The 26,712-nt window shown below is 44.5% G+C and overlaps 1 protein-coding gene across 2 annotated transcripts in view; it reads left to right on the forward strand.

The window, feature by feature from the left end:
- BANP (BTG3 associated nuclear protein) overlaps positions 1 to 26,712 on the forward strand; it is a 1,144,281-nt gene that overhangs the window by 1,024,745 nt on the left and 92,824 nt on the right. For both annotated transcript variants that reach the window (XM_078669175.1, XM_078669176.1), the window contains one exon: positions 23,353 to 23,493. In XM_078669175.1, coding sequence (XP_078525301.1) covers positions 23,353 to 23,493 — 141 coding nt within the window. The remainder of the gene's footprint in view (positions 1 to 23,352; positions 23,494 to 26,712) is intronic.

The raw sequence follows: 26,712 nt of genomic DNA on the forward strand, positions 1-26,712 counted from the left end.
AGTGACTGTCGGTCTGCTACCTGCTCTGTGTGCATCCAACCTAACTGGCGTGTTTCCGGACTTGTGGATGTTCACTGTTGGAACATTGGCCTAGCTCAGCGTTGGGCGCTATCCCCAGTTCCTGATCAGGCCAGTATATTTAGTGTATTGGGAATCAGTGGGCATGAGCAACAGGATGTGTGACAGCTGCCATTTTGAGGTCAGGCAGAAATTGTGAGATAAGGGAATTTGGAAAAGCAACAATTTTAGAGTTCGATGGAGTTCGGATCACTAGTGAAACTTGAATAAGGCTACCATTTTGGAGCCAGGCAGGGGAAGATAATAATAACACTCGCTGTAATTATGGGTCATATTACGTTTGAAATGCATATAATTAGTGTAAGGCCACCACTCTACAATCAGGTGATGGTTTTGTGACTATACATCCCTGGAAAGTGCATCTAGTGTGTAAAGAACACCCAGTGTGCATATATCACTCCGTTTTCTCAGTGTTATAAATTCATGTTACACGCCTATAAGATTTTAAGGAATTCAAGTGGCATGGAAGGGGATTTCTCCTCTGTCACCATTTTTGGCAACGTCTGGCAAACCACCTAGATGCAGTGGAAGGTGAACGTTCACCAGCAAAAAAAGAAGGCTCTATTAATACACAATTTGGGTCCTGAGAGTTGAACAATTTAAAAAATATTACCTTTAGTTGACATGAGAGCACAAGCTCATATAAGTGAAGCTGGGGAACAAGGTCCACCGTATGTAATCGATGAATACACAACAATAATTCAAGTTTTCTTAGATACTCGCTTTTCGACAAGTAGGAATGTAGTGTTAGAAATGCACAAGTTCCTGCAAAGGTCACTATTGTAAGGTGAATCTGTGGGTGATTTTGTCACCACTCAAAACTTTAGCACTCACAACTTTTGCACTTACATGTGATTATCTCGACATGTGTCATGAAATTATCTATGACTAGTTGATTGAGAAAATGAGCAGTAGAAAGGTACAAGAATGGTTAAGTGTCTACAGACAATCCAGATTTTAAATCTGCCATTAAAATGGCCAAGTCTGTTGAAAATTCATATGCTCACTTCAAGGAAATCTCAGTTCCCATGAACATGAATATGTGTGGAGAAGTTATGAGCTGACAGCATAGTCAAAGGATTACAAAAAATTCTGATGCAGACAACTGGAAAGGGAATCAGAATTTGATGGTCAACTAGAATTCGAAAACAAAAGCACTGCTACAGTTATTTACGTTGCCAAGTTTGGATCACATTTTGTAGGTTGGAATGATCCTGGTGAATTAGATATCATTCTAGACCCTAACCATCATGATCGAGTTATATCTAAAACACAGCTATTGGCTGGAAGTTGTGATCATGAATATAACATCCAACATTCATTGGTTTCAAGACTTTCCCGAAGTATTTAGTGACAAGTTGGATAAATAGAGTGGTTTTCAGCATGAACGTATGTTACAATGCAGTGCTACACCTGTGGTGCACAATGTTCGCAAAGTACAATTGAGTTTAGGATAGGGAAATTGCCCATTTGTGTGAGCTAGATATTATTGAGGTAATTGAAGGCTTAGAGTGATTGGCACTAATTGTACCAGCACGCAAACCTGACTGTACATTAAGGTTATGTGTGGATTTGCATGATTTAAAGCACAACATCTGTGTTGATCACTAACCTCTTCCCAACATTAACAAGATATTGTGTATATTGAAAGGGGAAGGTTTTCACTACCCTTGATATATCTGCAGCATATTACCAAATAGTCTTAACTAAGGATTCCTAACACCTCTCATCTTTTAGTACTCCTGAGGGGGGCCTTTCATTATAAACGGATGCCTTTTGGTCTAGAATCGGCCTCCTCAGTTTTTCATAGGCTATTGAAGTCAATGTTTCAAGGACAAGTGGGAGTAGTATATTTCCAAGATGACATAATGGGGTTTGTTGTAGACAAGGTTGAGCATGATGAGCGATTGTGTAAAGTGTTGTCGGTATTGAAAGAAAAAGCTTTAACATTATGTGCAGACAAATGCAAATTTGAAGCAAGTGGCGGTGACTATTTAGGCCATCACATTGGTGTTAAAGGCCTAGAACATGAGGAAAAAATAATCAAAGCTACAGAAAATGTACCAGTTCCTACTAACAGAGAACAGTTGAAATCATACCTGGGGTTTGTAGAATATTATTGTACATTTGTTTCACATTTTTCATAGAAAACAGCACAATTGAGAGCATTGTTGAAGAAAGGATGTGCATTTATATGGAGTGAAGAGTGTCAACAAGCTGTAAAAATGATTAGAGCAGATAGAGTGAACACTATGCCTTTGGAATCTTTCGATCGTAATGATCTTAGCATTATCATAACCGATGCTATTACGTTTTGTGTGCCTTATTACTTCAAAAGACGAAGAGATGGAAGAGAAGAAACAAGTGCATTTGCCTCTAGAGCTTTGCGAGGATCAGAATTTACATACTCCGCTACAGAAAAGGCGGCAATAGGTTGTGGTGGGGTAGACAAAATGTTTAGAACTTATGTGTTGGGTCACCCCATTACTTTGCGTATAGACCATAAACCCCTGGTTAGATTTGTTCAGTACAAAAGGAGGAGGGAGGGCCACTCCCAGAGTATATTCCTAGGAGAAGAAATATTGTTGGAGATTTTTCATCTAGGTTGCATTTGAATGTGGAGGATGATGTTGTCAGTGATGAGGTGGTTGTGTATATTACTGATAAAATGTTGATGGTATCCAATTGTGCAATTTCAAGATGCTCTTTTTTCTGAGGTTAGAAAATTGATTGAAAGCGTTAACCTAACCCCAAAAACTTGAGAATTAAATTTCTTCCTTGTATGCACAAAGCATCGGAGTTGAAGAGTGATAAAGGGTTGGTACGAAGGTTTGAACATTTGGTGGCGACAGTTAGTTTGAGAAAGAAAGTACTTGAGATGGCCCATGAGGGGCATTTAGGCATACGTGCAATTAAATGAAAAGTTAGAGAGTAATTTTGGTGGCCAGGGATTGTTACAGCAGTGGAGCAATTTGTGTGTGATTGTGAAAACGTTGTTATTAGTGACAATATCCATTCTTCCAAACCATCCCCTGTGATTCCAATAGAGGTGAATATGTCTCCTTGGTCCAAAATAGGTTTCGATATTTCTAGTATTTTTAAAGTATTGCCTGAAGTTGATTTTTGAACAATATTGAGAACCGCACTATTATTGGCTTCTTGCTAAATATTTTTAGCAGGGAAGGATATGCCACTGAGTTGGTTACTGATAATGAGACTCAACTGCTTTCAGAGGAGATGAAGGAATTTTTGGTTAAGTATGAAATACTTCATACCTGTATGTCTTTATATCATCCTAGGAGCAATGGTTTAATAGAGCCATCTTATTGCACACTGAAAGATCAAATACAGTTTACATTGGTCAATAATGTAAATTGGAAACGTGCCATGAGTGAAATATTATGGAGTATATGTTCTACACCCTATGAAACTGGTATCTCTCCTTTTGTTCTACTCGGAGGATGTGTTTCAGGATCTATATTAAACAGAGAATGGATGTGGCATGTCAATATTGATGGTCAAAGTTAGGGAGGGTGCTAGATGTCAGAAAAAAGTCATGGACAGATATCGTGGTTGTGGGACTTGGCCCTTTCCCCCAGAATCTTTTTTGCTTTTTACCCCTTTTAATTTAGAATGCCCCTACTGAAACAACAGTGTGTAGGCCTTGTGTAGTGGACAAAGGCATGTGTAGTGTAAAACTAGTGTTAAAGTACAGGTACTTCCTACCCCTAACATGGCCGCCACTGACCTCTGCTGCTGCAGCGAGGTCTACGTTGGTGCATTCTAGTAGCCAGGGGCTGGCTGGAACCCTCAGGCAATGTATCCATCTTAGCCTGCCAGCCTTCCCATAGGTAGAGTGGTGGAACCTCCTGGAAGCCTCTGGAACCTTCTGGAAGAGGTGAGGTGACACCAACTGCCACTACCAACTGTCAACTGGCACTATAAAAGGAGAGGGAGGGAAACTTTCCTGTCAGAGACTGAGGGGAGACCTGGGGAAGAACCTACGCAGGAGGATAGGCAGTGAGGGTCAGGACAGGGTCTTATGATACTGGAAGAGACAGGGCCTAGGTGTTGCCTTTCAAGTGTTGAGGTATCCTGTACCCCCCCTCTGATCTAGCCCCGCGGAAGGGAACCCCCAGGGACCACTTGAGGGGATTGGCTGAGGAGATCTAACACCAGCCACCAACTTAACCCCCTTCAAGGAAACAAGAAACCAACTGCTATTTACAAGGGCGCAAGGAACAGCTGTGCCAAGAAGAAACCAAATCACCACAGGACTACTAAGAAATCAACCAGGTATTGGCGCTGTGTTGCTCCCCACACTCCCTGACGCCACCTGGGATCCCTTTGGTTGGTTTGACACGGATGTGTGTCCTGTCCTGTTGGTCCTGCTGATCTGATTCCAACTTAAATGAACTGTCTGCTGGCTAAGCGCTATAGTGCCCTCCAAGCGCTTATCTACTGTGACCCTGTGAGAAGCACTGAGCCTGCTGATTGCCGAGTGCTGCTCTGCTTTGTGCCCTGGTATAAGTAGACCTGAAGCGCTATTGAAGAAGCTGCCCAGGCGCTGTAGCCTGTAACCTGTTGAATGCCCAGGCGCTATCTTTACTAAACGCTGGATCCCTGTGCTGATTGTGCTGTCTGCCCTGCTTACCCAGCGCTCTCCTGCCGATCCTGTGAGGAGCGCTGAGGTGCTGGAGGAGGTTGCTGCCTCGAGAAGTGCTGTGCCTGCAGAGTGCTGGGATGCCCCCTGTGCCTCCCTTGAGAAGCGCTGTTATGGTAGTCTGCCCCCAAGCGCTCACCTTCTGTCTCCTGTGAAGCGCTGACATCGACGTCCTGTGTGGTGCCGCCGAGTGCCTAATGCCCCGAGGCGCTGTGTTTGCGAGGCGCTGTCTGCCGCCGTCGCGGAGACCTGCTGCGGCCCTCATCACTGCCCTGGTCAAGCGTCTGGATTGAGGAGGCTCCCCCGTGGGGTATGTCGTTGCGGCGGCCCCCGGTACCAGGAGAGGGCCGCCGGAGTCCACAAATTCCTGTCAGGCCGCAGTAGGCCCGACGAGGCCTGAAGCCTTTGTCCGCATCACGTGACGGGGGCACGTCAGAGATCCCGCCCCGCCGCGCTTTCATTGGCCCAGGAGATTGTGCCCCTAGCTGGCCGCGCTGCCATTGGCGGCCGGCTCCACACTCCCACGGGGCCGCGACCTTATTGGTCCAGGGCCCGGGAAGTCTCTGAAGCCCCGTACTGGCCCGAGAATCGTCACGGAGGGGGCCTGGAGAAGTAGGAGCCCCCTCCGACCTGCCGACCCTCAGGGCTGACTGAGCCCTAGGCTCGGGGCCCCGTGACTGGCCCCACAGCGGGAAACAAACAGGAGGGCTCCGAATGGAGTGAGAGCCCTCCCTGAGCCCCCACCAGCAGTCACCAGCCCCACGAGGCCCAGACATTGCCGGAAACCTCCGCAAGGGGCCCGACCGGCCCAAAGATTAAGGTAATCCCCGGGGAGGAGGGCGGGAGGCCACAGAAGGCCCCGTGTCCGCCCCTCCCCTGGGAAAAGCTGTTACTGGGCCCCAGTGGCCCCGTTGTGCCCCCAGCACTCCCTGAACTGGGCGGAGGCCCGGATTGACTGGTGGGCCCTTAAAAGTTAACCCCTGACTAGGGGAATGTGACTTCTTGTTGCCTAAGGCCTGGGTCAACTTTGTCATAATGAAATGCTGGGGTTGTTATACTGAAATGTTTATTTGGAAGTAATGTAATGTTCATTTGTAGCCTGATGTAGGGCTTAGGGAGGGGCCAAGGAAATATTTGGGGCTTATTGAAATACTTGGTACTGGCTAATTAAATGTTACTCCTGTAGTGCATTGCCTTTAGGAAGGCCCTCAGTTACCTAAGGGGATGCCCATTCTGGCTACATAAAATGTTTTCCCTTTCATGAGGAAATGCTGATCTGTGCAAAAGGAAATGTTTAGTCCTGTTTAGTTCTGCAATCCTGGAGGGCCTATTTGATGACATGTTAAATCCCGCCTAGTGCCAGGTTTCCTGAAACCCCTACAGCTAGGTACTAAAATGTTCTGCCCCCAAACGTAGGATATGTATATTTCTGCCTAAGGCAGTGTTATCTGAATGCTGTTAGCTGCCTCAGAAAGTGGTTATCCTTACCTAAGGAAAGGTGTTTACTTTACCCAATGGAACGCTTGTTCTTGCTCCATGAAAATTCCTATGCTGGCTCAAAGAGAGTAATTAACTGGTTGCCTTAGGTAATGGGGCGCTTAACCCTACGTGGTGAAATGTTTTTGGGGCCACATGTCATGTTTACTCCAGCCTAATGCAGTGGTTCCCGTAGGCCTCTAGAGATATAAGGAAATGGTTACTCCCATCAGAGGAGAGGTTTATTCCTAAATACGAAAATGCAGTACCTGTGTCTAGGAGGTGGGTCTTCCTAGTTGACCGTTGAAGGGGTTAACTCTAACCTAAAGTTATTTATGATACATCCTTTATGTACTCATAAGTTTTACTCCTAATAGAGGAGGTGAGTTATGGCCGCTTAATTCTGAGGTTAATAAGATGTTACACATCTAATGAAATGTTTTTATTATCACTAAAGGCACTGCTTACTCCGACAGCGGAGAGATGTTACTGTTATGAAGATGCTCTTCGCTTACCTGAGGAAATGAAGATGGGTATTTAACGCAGTGTTGTATTCATGACTTTTTAATGTAACTCTTACAGGTGATAAGAAGCAAGGCATAGGTCAGGCCTGTGTTTTACTAAAAATGTATTTATCCAATATTTAATATTTATGGAATATCTAATATTTATTCAACTGAAGTTTAATGCCAAGTGTTGACACACAGGTATCTGAAAAAAGAGCTATGAAGCTAATTTTATGATGAATTCCTAATACCCTGATCCTGCTCTATCTTAATAAAGTTGACTTGAGTTTTTACACAAGCTCACTGGAGTGGCGTCACTCATTGCGTGGCCAGTTTTCCGTCTCAGTGGTTGTGTGTGCTGTATGGTCGCTTTACACATAAGCTTTCGGATGCCTACCTGCTCGTGTCATGCTACCCTCGGGGAGCTGGTGACCCCAGTTCCAACAGTGGTGCAACCAACAATGTGGTAAAAGTGAGAGAGGGTAAAGAATCCAGGTCATGTGTCCAAAGGTGGATCAAGGATTTTTTTCCTCCAGTGCATGTGATGAGTGTGTGGCCACATGCTCTACATACTAGTGATGGACGTGTATGTAACAAGGACATACTTATGGTAATTCCAAATGACAAAGTGGATATGGTATGTAGAAGTTTGGGTGAGGTTAGGTACCTAATCAGCATTCCTACTCCTTTTCAACTATTCTTTCTCTCATTGTGAAGTGAGAGCATTTTGTAAGGGGATCTGTCTAACAATCATGGTGGGGTACAAGGAGTGTGAAAGGAAAGGCTGTAGAATTTCAGTTTTTTACTTACCACACAATTTGAATAGCTGTAAATGAATTGTACAAATATTTCAAAATATATTCGAAGTTAGGAAAGCACAAATGAAACACGTGCTTTTGTAATTCTGAAGTGTGATAAAAAGAGAATGTAATAGAATTAAAACAAATCAAAGCACTTTACTTGATGATCTGCAAACATTAAATATTTGCTGAAACAAGATTTTCACACAATATTGTTTGTGCACTATGGTTTTATCAGTAAAACTGCATGTCAATGCGAATTTAGTGGCCATTTCAATGGAGACTGTGCTGTCTGTAAAAATAATAGATTTTCAACAGTATGCTCCAAAATGCACCACCACCTACAGAAAACACCCTTACCACTCCCTGTTGAGTGGGCTTGGCACATATTCTTATGTGTGACATCTGAAGTTTTCACAATTCCTATGAATTCGGTGATGTAACATTGATGGTAGCACCCCAGATCTGAAAATTGTTCCAGCACTATTGAAATGTGTGATTTTTATTTTATTTAAGCAAGCACTTTAAAAAACATTCTTAGAAATTAGTTTTAGGCTAGTGCAGTTATTTCAGTATACATGCTCTTGTTCTCACAGGTGTCCATCATAGCACACAGTGTCCTGCTTTTTGATAGCACTCAAGAGCCTTGGAGACCAGATGTACACTGAGAGCTGCGCAACTTGACAGATGTACAATGGTCCTTTATGTAATAAATGTTTCCTCAACCCACAAAGGTTATCCAGAAGATTGGGCCCAGGATATCAGACCAGAGCGTGCTTAAATCATTCACCATGAACGTGCATTTTCAGCTTTATTTTTTTCAATGCTATTTAGGAGGTAGTGAAGCCAGGCGCAGCAGTCGCTGTTAGTGAATAGCCTGAGGTGGTGGGAGTACTGGTGGGCGAGATAAAGTCCAATTGTGCTTTTTTGTCAGATGTTCTGTCTAGCATCAACTGCCAGATGTTATATCTGGGCTCCATGTTGGAGTATGGCCCCTTCTGAAGCTAGGCGAACGTGAAGCGAGATGCGGACGATACTACCCACATAACGCAGTGAAATGCAGTCCTCTCCTCCAGCTCCGGATACCCTAGTAGCCTAAAGATCATTCTTTCAATTGTACGCATCAGTGAATGTTGTCGTGGATATCAGTTAAGATCCTAAAGCAATTATTGCTTTCGGCCACCACCATAAATCCCTGTGGGATTTAGAGCCATACATACGGAATATACTAAGATATTCCAAAAATAACAGAAATAATCTATTCCGAGTATATCTATTGATGTAGCAATACGTTAGTGAAGGATGTGACGGCTTCCTGATGAAGGCATCCCTGCCGTAACGCGTGTAGTGTGCCAACATACCGCCAGCCTCCTCTACCTTCTCAGCCATTCAAATTGTGAACTTTCTTATTACTGTGTCATGGTCTGATTAGTTTATTGGAATGCACATCTAAATACACAGAAAAAGGGAAAAAAATGTATGTGTATAACTAAACATGCATCATTTTTTGTATTCATTGCAATTTAGGACACTGTAGAAAATTATTGTGTTTTGTATATAGAAAACTATCTATTATCTTTTTTAATAAGATCATTTATAATAATTAAAAAATAATTTGATAACAACATAAGTAGTCATTTATGCTATCTGATATGTTGGAAGTAAATAGTTTGTTGTGTATGTACTATGCCTGCACATGAATGTATATTGTCACTTGCCTAGGTTTATTCTCAATTATTAGTATTTTCCCTGCAGTTGGCAAGTTTATCTTGTATGCAGGGGCCCTATCTTTCCAAACCTACCCTTCTGGAACACAGTCACTTCTGTCAAAGATGCCAAAGATGCCAAGTTTGTTTATATTGGAGTCTTATATGTCCTTTCTCCTCTCCTTCTCTTTGAGGTCCCTTGATTTTCATCCAAAAAGGACTAGGGACCTTTAAGGAGGTTGACAACATCATATCAAAAATACATTAGACTACGTTTGGTAGTCCAGGTATAAGAGTACTGAATCGTTGTTGGTGCATATGTGGTAGTATCTTTCAGAGTATGAAAAATTAAAAGTTGATTCACTTGGCCACAGTATTAATTTCAGTGGAGAATTTTAAATGTGCATGGCCCAAATGTTGGGGATTCCACTAGAGCAGTGGTAAAATGATAGAATTGTGTCTCCATGCACTAGAAGTTCCATTTGGATACCTGTTAGGAGTAAATGATTTCATTTTCTCTATCAGCGTACACTATTCAAGGACTTTGTTACACTGGCTTGATTACCCAGTTCATTTCTTAGGCTTAGATAATTGTGTGTCAGTTAACATCAAGAAATGCAGCAAGGGGGAGGAGCCTAACTCGCGACCGAGATGGCCGCGTTTTAGCTCGGCTCCGTTCAACCACCTGTTTTCTTCGATTATCCTGTATTTCTCCTGCCCCGGGAAGCCCTCCTTGCGGTGTTTCGGTACTGCGGGCACTTTGCGGACACTTACCCGTTGCTCCGGTGATCCTGGCTGCTGTCGATCCTGTGCGGTGGTCCCGCTCGGAGCCTTCGGGGCGGACTGGCCTGGACCTCCTTGCAGCGACGGGACGTGACGGAGCGCGATGGTCGGCCCTTGCTGGCGCTGTGGATCTGGTTGCGGAGGCTAATGTGCGAATAGGCCGGCTGTGCCCGTTGGCGGACCCGACTGACCTGGGCCTCGGGGTGCGGACGCTGCCTCCTGCGGGAGAGCCTCCTCATTTGTCCGGCTTGGTCCCCCCTTTGTTCCCCGGCCCGGCCATTTTGGATTTTCCGCCCGGGCTCGGAGAACGGGGCCGGCGGCACGAGGGGGCCGCCGAACATCCTTCTTCTGGTGGGTCTCCTTCCTGCCTTGGGGCGCCCCGCCGCAGTTCGGCTGACCTCCTTTTGCTTTGGTGTTGCTCCGGCCGGGGCCCCCGACGACCGAGGGCTTGCTGGGCTCCTAAGATGGCGGCCGACCCTGGGATTCTCTGCCGGGCCTGGGCGAGCACTGGGGGCCCGCCACACGGCCCGGATGTCGGATCTTGTGAAGGGTTTCCTGCACTTCAAGTTGTCCTGGATGCACTATACTCCTGGCGGACTTCCGTGGCTGCGCCTGTTTCCCCTGTGGAGGCGGACCCACTTTTCGATTTATGCGGGCCCCCATCGTTGGATTTTGCTTCCTTGTTGCAGGGTACGGCTGGTGTGCTCCTGGTCTCTGTGCCTCCGGCGGAGACCGCATCCTTGGATTGGAGACTCTCCGACGCCCTTCGTCGTCCTGCTTTGTTGCCTCGGCCGCTGGTCTGCGGTCCGTTTGCATCCTGTCCAGGCCTCGATGATCCTTTCTGTTTCTCATCGCGTCGGCTCCCCGGCCGGGGCGCCTGTGCCGACCCAGCTGGGCTTGCCTCGTTGGACTTGTCCATAGAACTGTGCCTGCGGTGCGAAGATTGTACCGTAACTTTTTTGTATCCTCCGTACTTTCTTTCACGTTTCTCCTCAGGACTGCCGCTGGCTTTACTCCTGAACCCTGTGTCCCTCGTCGTTTGGACTTTGTTTGTTTGGATGATTACAACCTTGGACAAAAGCGGACAGGGCTGAAATGACTTATTATATGCGGTAGTCTTGTTTTTTGATCTATGACCGACATGTGCTGTTGTGATGTTGCGTAACTTCGTTGGACTCCTGAAACTTATCCTGATATCGTTTAACTTCCCGTGGGCTTTGCCTCTCTCCCCTTTTCACAGGTGGTGGGATGGTTGCAGATAATACTGTTTTTTGCCCTCTCCCGTGTGTAATGTTCCTTCCTTTCCCTAGCCCTTCTTTTTTGCCTTTGTTTCTACCTTGTTTCTTTCTCCTATATTTCGGGTTCTATTTAGGGCGACAGGCACGCTGCTGGGGGGTTGGCCGTAGCCTTCTGCAGGGGTGTAGGGTGGGCTTGTGGGGTGGGTGGGGGGGTCTGTTGCTGTTTTTGGGGGATCTTTTTCCTCCTTTCTTCTCCCTTTTTGGTTCTATGGCCCTTGTGTATCCCTTCTTTCGGGGCTCTGTCTCGTCGTCTGTCCCCCTGGTGTCTTTCTGGGGTATTTTTCCGGTATCACGATGATTCTGATTTGCTGGGTGTGTTTTCTGTATTTTAATGTCTATTTTGTACCGGGTTATTGTTTTCCTGTTTCGTCGCCCGGGGGCGGGTGTTTGGATAGAGTCCCTTCCTTTCCTTCTTCCCCCTTCCTTTCCCCCCCCCCCTTATGCGGGGTTCTTTTCTTTTATTGGGGGTCCGTTTCGTATTGTTCTTGTATTTGGGTCCTTCTCTGTGCTGTTCGGTGGGACAGGTGGTAGCTGCGGTGGGTGGGCATTGGACGATGTGTGCGGTGGCCTTTCCTCATGTCTCTTGTTTTGACCGGTGCTTATTGGTATGCCTATTTCGTATTTGTTTCTCCTGTGTTTTTTACGATCATTGTATTGCTGCCCGCCGCGGCCCCACCCCTTTGGTTTGTCTCTCGGCCCGCCATACTCCTGTACTCCCTAACCCGTCCTTTAAAAAATACGAAAACTACCTTTCTAATTCTTATCTCCTGTGCTTGCTCTGAGATGCTTGTTATTTCTCCTGTTTCTTTGCCTTTGTATACTGGTGTACTCTGTGCATTGCTCCTGACACTCGGCTCTGTGGTGGCCAGCCCGGTGGGTTGTAGGCCCGTATTTGTGAGCTCTTTCTGTACAATAAAGGTTTTCAAAAAAAAAAAAAAAAAAAAAAAAAGAAATGCAGCAAGTGTTTTGTTTATATATTTTGAATAATAAAGGTGAAGAGAAAGACTCAAGACACACAGCTTTTTATCCTAGAGTTTTCGACTCGCCCTATATATATATTTTTTTGTTGCTATTAACCTCATCACTGCGGCGCGAATTCCGCCGCAATGCTGAACATTCCGATCACGGGCGTAGTCATGACGGCTCCCGGCCGTCATCAGCACACGCCCACCGTGACGGCCGGGAGACGTCATGAGCATGGAAGAGGTTAAGGAAGAATGGTTGAATCCACTTAAAGGCATTTCCTCTAATTCCCACCATCTCCAACTCTTATAGCCACAGAAGTTCCTTCGTTCTAAAGGACAGAAACACGTCTTTGAGAAGTATCAGGAAAATGTACTTGAAGCTACAATGATCATATTTACATGTGATGCACAGAATCTATATGAAAATAATTCGCACAGCGAAGTAATTAAAGCAGTGGATGAGTTATTGTGGACAAACTTTTTTCCCTAGAAGGGTAGTAGGATATTTCTTTGCAGGACTTAGAACTGGGATGTCAGCAATCTTGCACCACTTATGCAAATATTTTTATGAATAGAATAGCACAACATCCTTACCAGGCAGAGGCAATCTTGTTATGGTTATGTTTCAGTCATGATGTACGTAAAGTGTGGAAAGGATATTATAATGAATTAAAGGCTTTTTCAGAATATTTTGAAAAATGTCCATTAGGCCATCAATTGAAACTTGGAAATTGGTAATACCAAGGGGCACGGCTAAGAGTGATTTACTTTGAGCGAAATGCTTACTTTCTAAAGCAAAAATACCCGACCTGAAATAAACTAAAAAAATAGTGGGCTAGATGTACTTATAATTTTTATGGTTACAAACACTCCAAACGGAGTTTGCAACTGCAAAACAGTGTTTTCCTGTGTCTCACTCCTATTATAGTAGTGTGTGAATTTTACAGACTCATAAGTGGGATTGTGATTGGATACCGATTTGGTATTTGGAAGCAATGGCATAGCAAGGGGAGGGCAGGGAAGGGAATGAGTTGTGGGGCCGGTGGCCTCCTCCCTCTCCCCCCAACCCTCCTGCTCTTACCTGCAGCCGTTACAGGAATCGCTAGCAACTGTGCTCTTACATGCGCCCGCCAGGTGGCAAATGTAGGGACTTCCAAGGGCGGCACAACGTCTAGCTACGCCACTGTTTGGAAGAGATGAGGTCTGGGCATGCCTTCCAAATGTTGATCATGCACCCTATGTATTAGTGGTTTGCGACAATAATTCCATTCACAAACCATTGAAACGTTACCTCCATCTGACTTGGGTTGGTAACTCATCCACAAAAGAGAGGGGGTCTCCTTTGGACCCTTTGTGAATTGAGGAATAATGTTCTGTTGGAGTAGACAGTGGATCAGGGTACAATCGACAACTCTGAGAAACTTTTAAAGAAAGAAAACTTTTTTCTTTTTTAAACTAATTTGTTTCCTTTAAGGAAATTGAGTGCTTTAAAACAAAGTTTAATTATTTAAATACATACACAAACATGATGGGCTGCTGACCCATCCCTGTGATTTTATCCAATCAGAGGGGTTCGCTCTGACTGTATAAAATCACAGGTATGGTGGTCTGAAAGTACAGGAGTGTGTCTGCTGGTTTTTGAACTTCGTCTGAGGACATCATCATGTGTTTGCAAGAGCATCTTAATCACTACTCGTGGGTCAGTAGCTTTAGAGATCACCATGGAGTGGCTAGTGGGGTTTCATATACTTCTGGAGGTGTTACTACTACTACTAGACATTTATGGGGATTCAAGGGAGATTAGGTGGTTCATTAGCTAGCACTCCTTTGATATGGATTCTTAACGAAGGCTCAATGATTGCATGCTTCACAGGCTTAGGGACTATGCTCTTGAAAATGTGTGCATTCCCAAGGTCTGTAATGACAGGTCAAATGATTTTCATCTTATATGGAAGCCTCATGCTTAATGCTGAATTTTAGGGTCAGAAGGAATAAGTGATAGATGGTTTGGGAGAAGATACATGGATGCATTGCAGTGTTCACCATAGCTTTTGGAGCTTTTGTTGATTTAGGGCAGTAAGACCTTAGATTTGAATTGTGTACATGTAGTTTTGAGAACTTCAAGATCTGTGAACTTGTGCCTATACCCTAGAATGCAAGTTTTGCTAATTTTACATACTTTATGGTTTGCCATCCTGTGTCTTCTGCAGTGTGCATGTTTTTGTATATTTATGTCTTGTCTCTGTAGTGGCCCAATAGACCAGCTTGACCTTTTGGAGTATACAATCTGTTAGGCCTTATGCTCCCAGTTCATTTGTTTTGTTTTTTCATAAAAGCATTGGTAAAGCCAATAGGTCTCACCTTGTGACATATTCGCTTTGCCAATGGAAGCCAAAACATTCCTTATGAAATCCTTCCCCTAATTGGGCTAGGCTCACCTGCTCGAAGACATTGTACTATCATTTGTTATTGCTCTTTTTTGGGGCAACTGTCCCTGAATCTGCGATCATTCCTGTTTTTTTTTACTCCTACTTGATGTCGATTTTGCATGTATGTCCTTCCTCTCATCCTATTGTAAAGCACGCTGATATCCCTCGGGATCTTGTTCCCGCTATATAAAACTTTATAAATAAAATAAATGGTTAGCAATGATGCACAGCATTACTTATGCAGTATGGCTAAATAAAAACTTAAAACATCCTTGACGCAGCCATCTGTGTAATGTTTGTAGGCATGTGCACTTGCATGCGTGTGCCTACAAAATGATGCATTCACTTTTTTTTCGTTTTAGTTACAAATCCGAGTTGGAAGGGAGAGCAGGGTTTACGGGAAAGCAATATGGAGGACACAAATGGGGGAAACTAATTGGCAGAACCACACAAGCCAATGCAAGAGGGAGGGGGATATAGAGGTGGGAATCAGAGAGCAGTGAGGCAACAGAGAGCAACACGGTGTACATTAAGGAGACGGCTAGGAAACACACACTCTCTAATGCAGTGGTTCACACACAAAAATTAATAGTGCTTGAACAGCAAGCAGTGTAAGCAGCGCTGCCAGTCAAAGCCACTTTAAAGGACAAACGCAAAATTGACGGCCTGGAACATGAGTAAGAAGTAGGCAAATAATGGTGACAATGAAAGCCAACCAAAAGTAAGCAATGGAGGGGTTTCAAGCACCTGTATGTTCTTGGTAAGCCACAATATGCCATTCAACAGACGTGGCATCCACTGTCTAGTAAGCTCGACCTAAAAAAGGTAACATAGTTACTAATATTGTGTAAATAATTTTGTATTGAGTAACAATGTGGTTGGTCTCAATAAAATCAAAGTGAAGGGCAGGTGAACTAACATTTCATTATCAAGGAGAGAATGTAGTCACAAATTCCTCTTGGCAATTTCTGGATGGAGTAATTTGTGCCGGTGCTTTCCGGTGCTTAGCACCGGCACCTTTTTATCAGGGCCGGGTCTACAACTTAAATTAACTGCACGACTGCACTGCAGTCTATACATCATGTGTCAAAGAGAAAATAAAATATAATTTCCTTACTGCGGTGTTGTTCACTTTACACACTCGCACAGACTGTCTCTGGAGTGAAAAAGAGTGCTGCTGTGCAGTGCTGCACTCAGCTGAGAGAGCGAGCCAGTCAGCCCGATAATATATTCCTCTCCACAAGCTGTTACCATTCACTGCCTTCTGTCCTTAAACATGTGGCCTGCACGTACTGCTCTCGCAGGCTTAGAGTCGGCTGAGCTAGTAGCGCCGGTTGCTGATGGCAGGCGCCTACAATGTTTCAATTTGGGAGACATTAGCCCATTGCGTGATACAGGCTGGCGCCACAGGGACTGACGTGACGTCATGTCCTGCTAGTGCTCACCTTCCGCTACTGGATTTTGTTGTGGTAGGCTGATAGTGTTTCTTGTTTAACTTTTTGCTGCAATTTCGAATCCTATCGTGCACTGCGCAGCTGTCTGCTCGCACCGGCCGTCACGTTGCTCAGGTGCAGTGAGTTTAAAATCATGATTGACCACCGTGGCGCCACAAATCCATGAATTGCTGAGGATCAGGGAGACGAAGTGCAGTTGCAGCAGGCGCCAGGACTCTGTCACTGCCTGAACTCACTCACAAATGAGCTGCGTGGAAACTCGAATTCTCGTGAGTCGCGGTCTTGCCTGAGCCTGCCCTGGTATGTTCTACGTTGAAGTAAGTGAGTCCCCCCAGTCAGTGCTTTATGGCTGCAGTGCACCCTGTAGTGTGTTTAATACCATAAACCAATTAAAGATGTCCATCCATTCATCTGCACACATGCATTTGCACATGCAGACATCTCTGAATGTTTTGTGGCATACCTTATTTTTATTGATTTAATGTTCAGACGTGGTCAATGGCCTGTGTTGAATGGTCAGTAGTAAAGCGTGGGTTTGAGAAATGAAGCAAGTAGCCTGTAAGCAATGAGTAGGCAGCTGGCAGGCACTCGCAAACTTTAAAAAAATATATCTTAAAAGGAAACATTGTCCCTGAAGCATTGGCACAAAAGTGCACTACTTTTATGACGGTTGCGGATAAGTAAAATGCCATCACTCACGGTGCTGGAAGCCAACGGGTGAAGCGTACTGATCCTCAGATGTGCTTAATGAGTGTTGTGGTAAGAGTAACCAAAATACGAATGCCACAGACCGATAGAGGAGGGCTGATTGAAACCACTCTAAATATGAACATATGTATATTTTTTAAAGATAAAAAACAAAAAACATTCAGTAACACCACATTTAAATCGCTCAAAGTAATTTGTTGAATTTGACAGGACAACGGAAAACGATGTTTATTGGTAAACTGACTGTGAGGCAGTTCGCGTCTTTCACTCCAATTAGCCAATGTCGCTGTAGGTTTTAATAACAAAAGACTCTCTGGAAAATGTTCTTGCTTCACGTCATTTGTTCAGCACATCCTTTTCTGTTTGCCTTCTTTGGAATCCCATTTCCTCTTTAACATGAACAAGTACACGAGAACTACACACGTATTAAAATATTCTTTTAAAGCTAGCCGCGCGCGAGCAGGCAGCTGTCTGCAGTCAGTGGGTGCTGGGTGTGTTACAGTACTGTAGTTCAGATTCAGAAGCCCTGGCATAGCTGCAGGTGAGGTTGCCAGCATCGGGCAGTGAGCAAGTGTGACTGTGTACAGCACTGGTGCATGTTGTGCCACATAGTGTAACATCAAACGACATCTTAGCACAGTCTGTTTAATGGAATGTGATGCAGCAACAGACTGTAAGGGATATGCTCTGTGTTCTGCCTCGTTCGTCACTGTGGTGCCACCATTTCCAGCCGTGGAACTACACACAGTGTGACTGAAAGGCATATTAGAACTATCATCCAAGCCTGTACGCCAGAAAATATCCCTATCTTTCAAATGCTAACTATTTCTCTGTGAAAGACGCACATATAACGACGTACCATGGTGCCGTGCACTGCAAACATGCTTCACTTGTGGCGTGCTTTCAGTTTTGTTAAGGCCTCAGACCTTGTTGCGCTGGTGCGTGTGCACACATTTTCAAGCACTTTTTAAGTTTGCCGAGTGCAGCCTGGGCCCAGCGCGTGCTGAGCAGATTTTATCTTATCTCTGCAACGTTAATCGTAGCACCAGCCCCCGGACTTCATGGTTTCACCCCATCTACAGCACTGTTGTGGCTGGCGCCAGCTCATGCATGTGCGCTCCTGTCAGCTCAGCTGAGATAGAGCTGCATACCCAAGAGGGACTCTCATGTCTGGTGTAGCCACTACAACGGAAAGGATTCTGGTCCGTGCATGGTGAGCAGCAGCACCATGTTTTAATTTCAAGATCCTGCCATCACCAAGAACTGCTTCTGCCGCCGAACGAATTCACAATTCAACGACCTGCATGACTTCCTGAACAGTGCTCCTCTCGCCTGGTTGTGGCGATTCTTTGGTGGCTATGTCAGTCACGGTGAGACTAAAAGTGGGCGCTGTGTGTCTAAATGCAGGGCACAGCTCTGAAAGCGTGCCACACCATGACCTCTCACCCTCACTACAAGCTGCAGATGGCCAGTCTTCTCTTGTCTCCAGCACATCACAAAACTATCAGTCAGATCACCGGTCTGCAGTGAGTGGCCCCACAGACTCCAGCTACAGCGACCAAGCTGAGCAGCAGGAATTATTTACCCAACACTCAGTGACTCTGTAGGTAAGTGAAAGATAAAGTGATGATTTATCATACTCCTCCTGCAGAGAGATCAGAGTTGTCTCGTGCAACTTTTGACTCTGCAGTAGCACAGACAGAGAGAGAGTTAACATGCCTGCTACAAAGAACGTCTATTCTGCATATCACAGAACAGTATTTTTATTTGGGTAGCTCAGAGGGTTACGGCTTTTGTCTCATAGAATGTTTTGGTACTTGCAATTCATAAATTTCAATCCTAATCTACAGTAACCTTAAAACTGTTATCAAAGACTTCAGCTGCATGTAGATTGCTATGCCAGAGATAGCAACCATAAAGCCAAGGACCACACAATAGGCCAATAATGGGTACCATTGCGTGAATGCCACCTTTGTGTCAGGTCTCAACACCATTAATACTATGGATGCCCCAAATATATTAAAAACGGTAATCAGGGTGGCATCATAAGTTCAAGGATGCCCTCAGTTTGTCAATGGTGGCCACCATTATACAACATGTGGCTACCCTAATTTGACAATGATGTTAATATCCGAACACTGGCCACCACCGTGTCACGCCACCATAATGCGAGGGATAGGCATTATAATGCATACGAGTATTGTCCTTTCCCTACATCAGCGCATAGAGCACTGGAATGTTTCACATGTCTCTTTTCAATGCACTAGTCATTTTAGCTAATGTATTCCAAAATTGTGCTTTAAATGCACTTTTAATTTATTCTTTTTCAAAATGTTCACAGGGCAGGGGAACCTCCTATCAAAACCTTACTTGGAGCAAGGCTCCCTTGCTGAAATTCAGATAGGGTATCACATCTGCCTTTCATCAGTGCCAGTTGAGGATATGGGCGGAACCTGGGTGGGGCCAGTGGAGGAAGTGGGTGGAGCCATGTGAAAGTGGGTGTGTCCTCCGACAAATATTTGAGCACCTGCACTTCATATTTTACAAATTAAGCACTGGGTTAAACAAATGCTGTAAAAATTTTGTTTAATATGAAATGGCCTCCGCCTTATTTCTAATGTCCTCTTAATAATATGTGTTGACCATACGTCTTCCAGGAAAGCCACAGAAACTAGTTGTTCTTACAAATATAGTAACATATCCCTGGCATTTCTTTCCATACCCCCTCTCCCCCTCCTCTGATTAGGGAATAGCATGATTTGTTACCAGGGAGGTTGCATGCTATGAAGTAGATTTAATGGTGTGCAAAAAGATGCAAAACTAAGATAATGATGATAGTAACCTAGTATTGTGAACCTACGCAACTCTTGTCCTCGGTCTTGCAAATGTTGTTAAACTATTTTCTATTCTTTCCATATGCCTAAAGCTCCTGAGCACTTTGGTTCAAAACCTTTGGCTTCTGCACTGAAAATAACTCAAAAACCAGTCAGCTTCCAGGCAGCATGTCAGCTTAATTCCACCTGCTATTGAATTGCACTCTAGGGCTTGTGTTTGTACGTATGAATGAATATTCATTCCAGCTTATTATGAGCATACAGAGAAACTGTCTATCTAGATTTCTTTTTGTAAATGATTTGAAGTGAACCTTCCATCCAGGCCACACCAAGACTCACACATTTTTATGGGGTCATTGCAAGAGACTCATTCCTCTGTGTCAGAGTTTTCCATCATTGTTTTGCCATAGTGAAATGGGGAGAGAGTTCGATCCCTACTAGACTAAACTATGTTGGAAAGTTGTAAAACATTTAAAAAATGCTTGACTCCATGGAGCCTCGTTCACTTCTTTTCGTATTCAAATGCCATCATCAATACAGAATTTCGTGACTTTGTCCATCACAAACAGACTATTCTGCTCTGCATCTGTGCTTCCTGTCACTGAATGTTAGTTGCATCAGGCATCCTAGCATTCATGACTGCGCTCATCGAAGCTGTTTGCTATTAGTACACCCTGCTTCCTTCCAGCTTACTCCTAAGATCTGTATGTGGTAGCCGTTGCTTCATTATCTTGTCTATTCTATCAGTATTATGAAGTTCTATGTGCCTGCATTAGACTGTGATTTATCAGACCAGTTCAGTGTAGATATCTTTCAATGCGGCCTCCAGCACAGGTTTAAGTGCCATATGGACCCAATGCAAAGCGTGTGGGTGGCACTGAAATCGAAATAGCTCCACGCAATCAATCGTACCTTTAATTTCTTGACCAAAAATACTCTATGGGATTTGGGGAAAGTGTGCCAGTCCATGAAACTGTGGCTTTTTCTTTTTTTTTTCTGGTGGACTCCGGATCCGAACTTCCTTAGAGGAATCATTTATTTCACTGCTCCCTAGACTTTATTCTGCTGAACCATATGGATCATAGCTGTTGCGTCCTCCCCAGCCCGGAAACATGCACAAGAACACGCCACACATTAAGCGCGTACCCAACGTATTTATTCAGTGTACAACATGCAAACTGAAACTTCTTATTATCCTATAACAGTTAAATAACCACACCTTAGCACTTCCCAAATGATTATGTCATTATTTCATTCAGTCTGTCCAGGACGCGGGGCCCTAGTTACCACTATACTAAGGCACTACAAATGGTAGTGAATATCTTTGCTGTCCAGCACACCTAGGGGCCGATTCCGATTCGGTAAACTAATCCGTACGACTAATTGAATCCATAGCCCTTTCCGTACGAATCGTACAATTCCGTCCGAATCGCATAGCATGATTCGTATGAAAAATATCTGAGCGAATCGTTGTGAACCGTACGAAAAACAAGGGAAAATCCGTACAATACGGACCTTCAAAGTGAACCGTACAAATCGTAAACATGCTGTACGACCCGACAAGTACGATCCGGGGAATGAGAACGCGATCCGTACGGAAAACGTCGCATATGAGCAATTCGTACAGAGAGCCACACAATCACATACGCACCGTACCCCTGCAATCATGGGGTGTACGCACAGTACCTCTGCAATCATGGGGTGTACGCACCGTACCCATGCAATCATGGGGTTTATGCATTGTTCCCCTATGCACCGTACCCCTATGCACCGTACCCCTATGCACCATACCCCTATGCACCGTACCCCTGAAATCTTGGGGTGAACACACCATACCCAGGGGGGGGGGCCGTTTCGTACGCGGTTCGAGTCGAAATCTACTTTTCCGGACGTTTTGAGCTCCTGTAGAAAACGGAGTGTTGACGAGACGAATCATACTTGCTGGGTCGGAAAATGTTGCTTAGATCCGTATGGACGTCGCGTACTGCGTGTTCCGAATGCGATTTGTACGGATTTTTAAGTCGTATGGTCTTTTGTACGATTCGTACGGAGATCTGCTTTGGGTCCGAATCGTACTTCATCGTACGTACAGGGACGTTTAAGAGTACGATTTGTACGGGAAATATGCTCCGTACGGCTATTTGTAAGGGATTTTACTGAATCGGAATCGGCCCCCTAGTCTCACAAAGCTGGAGCTCAGACACATCTGTCTGACTAAAAACCTTTTTGCCATTTCTGCAGCAAACCAGTGCATCGTACCAGTACAGATGTTCATCTGAAATGAGTAAAGAGGGATTATGAGGAATTAGGCGAAATTTCGGTATTAATCCCGCCCTGTGCCATAACAATGTGACAGGACTTGAGAAAAACAGGAGCTATACTGATACCAATACGTGTTCTCAGATGAGAGATTCAATGTTATTATTTGTAAATGGTGCCAGTTTGTCTTCCTACCCATACTTCTTTTTAAAGCAAGAAAGGCGCGTGTTTATACCATGATTTACCTTAATATTGAGGAAATAACGTGTTTTGCTATTGATTGCACGTCCTATTCTCGTTATGCTCCTACTGCTCCATGTCATTTTCTTTGTTTCTCCCCTCCCCCTGCCCCCTCACCCTCTCTGGTCCTCTTAATCTTTCCTTCTGGGTTCCCAGTCAAAGTCTTGCAACAGGCTGTTTCGTTTGGGGAGCACTGTAAGGTCCTGTTACCAAAGCTAACCATGGCTGCTCTCTACCCTGGTGGGTGGGTGGTGCGTGTTTTAATTATGAACATTTTAGAAGAAGCAAGGTGGCAAAACAGCTGTCTCTAGGCCAGACTTTACCCACGAAAAGGCTATCCAATTCAAATGTAAACATATTTTTAGGTCGGTAGGTGACATATTTATTAATGAGATTTGTGTGTAACCTGCCCAAAACAGAGCAAACTCGCAATAGTTTGACTTGCAAAGACTATCGTACAAGGGCTGCAGAATATCACAAATTATCAATTCTTCATTAAGTTTCCTCTCTAATGTGACGGCCACTAAGCAATGAAGGACAAAAAGCATTATAGCACATTTAAGAAAACCTCAGAAATACAATGAAAAACACATAGCTAAGGTGCAGTATGGCTACAAAATAAAACAAAAACCACTGAAACTCGCGCTCTGTTTTGCACGACTTTTGAAGTAGGCTGTAGTGTCACACTTTATTCAAATTAAAAGCTCCTTGAGCGTGTTTCTGTTTTTAAATGTGAAACTTCCCTACACACATATTTTGGTTCAGTAACGCTCTGGAGGTGCCAAGTGTCCCAAGATTAGTTTCTGCTCAGAACACGCTGAGGTGAACGCCAGTCATTAGTGCTAGGCTCAGATCTGAGTGTATTGGCCTGGTCAAGTGTGTAGAGGATAATGCCTTTTGGTTACCGATATCCAACTGATACATGCCACAATTGCATTTATGATACAACAGGTTTAAAAGTAGCAATATTGCTCTGTGCCACCCTTGCAGAATCTTTGGAGGACATCTCTGTGGACTAGTTATGTTCATTCATCACTTCTTTCCTTCCAGATGTCTTGTACAGCATCTCTGATGAGGACTGTCTTTCAAGAGCCTTTTTCTGTAGAAGAGAAGCTGCAATAATTACAGTCTTTTCCCTTTTGTTTCCTTGTAGGTGCTACAGGGAGCGCAGTTGATAGCGGTGGCGGCTGATCCTTTAACGGGGGCACTGGATGGCTCCACCCTTCAAGGAAACGATATCCAGGTCCAGTACGTCCAGTTAGCACCAGTATCGGACACCACGGTAACATCTCAGGTAGGCATCAATACAACCACGTAACGACCACTTGCTGGCCAAAATGAGTCTCAGAGGCTCTTAGTGGTAACACCTTCTAAAACACTTCAGTTGCTATGTATAATGGACCTTGTATCTAAACCTGCTGAGTCCGGGACAGACTTTTGGTCACAATGAAGTCTTCTGCTTTTGAAAGTAATGTTTTCCATTTGTCTGCCTGGAGAACACCTTTTTGTTTCAGATACATGGATGGGTTACCTTTGGACAGCAAACACTTTTTAAATGTTCCTGATACTTGCGTTACTGTTTTATTTATTTATTTGCATATTGGTTTAGCTAAAGTTTTAATTTAATTAATAGACAATATGTAATATGACAAGTACGAAGTTTTAACAAGCATTAGCAAAACCAGTAGGTCTCACCTATGCAAGATCTATTGGTTTTGTCAATGTCTTTAAGACATGTTACAAAGCAGAACTGATGAAGCTGAATGAATCTGTGCTTGGTCCATGCTCCTCAGAATGGAAAGGAAGTGTCGCTTGGCCTGCGCTGTCCAATTACGAGGCTGCAAAGAACAGTGACAAGAGTTACAGAGTAAATGTATTTTATTTAGAGGCCTTTGGTTCAGCCCTCTTCCTCCGTTTGTCTGTTAAGTGGTCATTTACATTTTGTTTCCACCCACCACAGCATACACAATGGGGCAGTGGTTTAGCCAACTTCAGTCATTTGCTCTCTTGCATTGTGAGTGATTGTGAGCAATTAACCTGATCATATGTGCACTTTGTGCCAGCCTGTTGGGTTATTATTTTCTTTTGCAGATATTTTATTTCTTTCTCTAACCTTTTCATGTCAGGTTTCAGGTTTTAAAGTCTTTATTTCGATTAAAAGAAATCATAAAAGACAGGTAATAACAGACATTAATTAATAATACATACATATTCATTAACATCATAAAATAAGCATTAAACAGCATAAAAGACAGTCCTGAAACAAAATTACTAAAGAAGAAGAAGGTTTACAAATAGGTTCCAAACAGTAATTTGTAAAGGAAGAAGAAAGGAACAATACAGTTAAATAATATAAATTGAGTCAAAAAACAATCATTATTAGGAGCAAATAGACAAACTACAAAGAATGCTCAGACAGAGGTACGTCACAACAATCTCCAAGGTTGAACTATTATTTTGCCCTGAGTATCCAGGCCCAGCCCAGGTATTTGGCCAGACTCACTGTGATAATTTCTGATGTATTAGTTTTTAGTAGACGAATAGCCTCTTCAGATTGTCTAATAGGCAGGCGCTGAAACAGTGGTTTTAGCCATTTGGCCCTTGGTGCCAAATATCTAGGACAAGCAAACAGAAAATGACCCACGGTTTCCTTGTGGCCTGGGCACCATCTACAGTGATCCGTGGTGCCTGTTGACCAATTTTTCGTAAATGTGTTCAGTGGCAGTGCTCTCACCCGGAACTGGTGGTAGAGTTTCCTGTCCAAAGATTTAGAGACTGTATCCCAATATTGTTCACGGGATGGGTCCAACTTGAAAGACAGGAACCTACCCGTGAGATTGGTGGAGCTGGAAGCATTGACTCTATTCCGACGGAGCGTAGCCCAATACAGTTCTTTAGGTGCCAGTTTAGATGGAAAAATACTGGTGGCGGGAGATGTCCAAAGCTGCTCTAGACCCATGTCCATCAAGATGGATTTTACCATTTGGAACCAGGGGATTTTCCCCGAACCCCTGATTGACCTAACTTCTGCTACCCCATTTGCGAATAAGGTGAGGTCAGGGGAAGTCCATAGGCGCCTCCAAAAAGCAACCAGTCTGAATCTGGCCATCTCATTAATCGGAGGACATCCCAGGTCCAGACAGAGGGGAATAGAAGGGGACGACTGTGGCAAGCCTACCAAGTTGCGCAAAAATTTACATTGTATTTTAAACAGACCCGTAAGATCCATATGGCCCCACAGATCTGCACCATATAAAATTGCTGGGTTGATTTTTGCATCATAGATCTTAAGCGCTGGGGTAACCCGCTTGGTGATAGATCTTTTTTGCTCACTTAGTAGGCAGCCAGTTAGTCGGGCAAGCTTAAGATGTTGAGCACCAACTTGGGCTTTCCATCTCAAGCGGCTGTCTAGCATGACCCCCAGATATATCATATTCTCCACTTGGTCCAATTTGACACCACCCATACTAACTGTGCTCCGGACAGAGCAGTTCTTTGTTAGAACCATGAACTTGGTTTTTCCAACGTTCACCTTGAGGTCGCTGATGGCACAGAACTCCTCGAAGCGGTCCAACGCCCGCTGTAATCCGCAACGTGTTCTGGAGAGGAGTAAGGTGTCATCAGCAAAGATGAGCATTGGAAATCGCTGTCCTGCCAGCATCGGGGCGTCTGTCGGAGTAGATTCGAAAAATTTGACCACTTGGTCAATAAACAATAAAAAAAGAGTGGGTGCCAGTACGCACCCCTGGCGGACACCTCGAGTAACTGGGAAGGGTTCCGTCACTTGACCCTGTCCCCCCCATCTCACCCTCGGGTATTCCCAAACTCCTCAAGACTCCCCACAGTTTATCCCTCTGGACTAGATCGAAGGCGGACTTCAGATCAATGAATGCTGCGAAGATGGTACCGCTGCCAAGCTGAACCACCTTCCAGTAGATCAGACAAAATCTGAACACCTGGTCGATGGTGCTCGTTCCTGACCTGAAGCCCGCCTGCATTGGAGATAGTATGTCCTCTGATTCGATCCAGCCTTGGACCCTACCCAGGACCATGCGTGCAATGAGTTTTTGCATGGAGTCAATGAGACTAATCGGGCGGTAATTACCTGGGTTTGACCTACTACCCTTTTTATAAATAGGTAATATTTCCGCCCCCTTCCAGGATTTGGGTATTCTCACACCTGCAGCTATAGAATTGGCCACCTTAATAATGTATGGCGTCCACAGAGCGGGGTTGGCTTTGAACAGGTCGGCGGGTATAAGATCCATGCCCGGCGCTTTCCCTCGCATGGTGGAACCTAGTGCCAGCTCGACCTCCCTTTCTGTGAAAATGATGTTCTCGCCTTGGGTGGGTGGGTGGGGTGCCATTCCCAGGGGACAGGAAGGTTTTGGATTCTCGGCACAGAACTGGGTCGAGTAAAAAGTCACCCATTCAGTGGGGGGCACATGGTTTGCGGGAGTGCGTGCGTCCGGATCCTTCCCCCACTTAACTATTTCCCAAAATTTAATAGGGT

The sequence above is a fragment of the Lissotriton helveticus genome, chromosome 12, assembly GCF_964261635.1.
Source record: "Lissotriton helveticus chromosome 12, aLisHel1.1, whole genome shotgun sequence".
Lineage (NCBI taxonomy): Eukaryota > Metazoa > Chordata > Amphibia > Caudata > Salamandridae > Lissotriton > Lissotriton helveticus.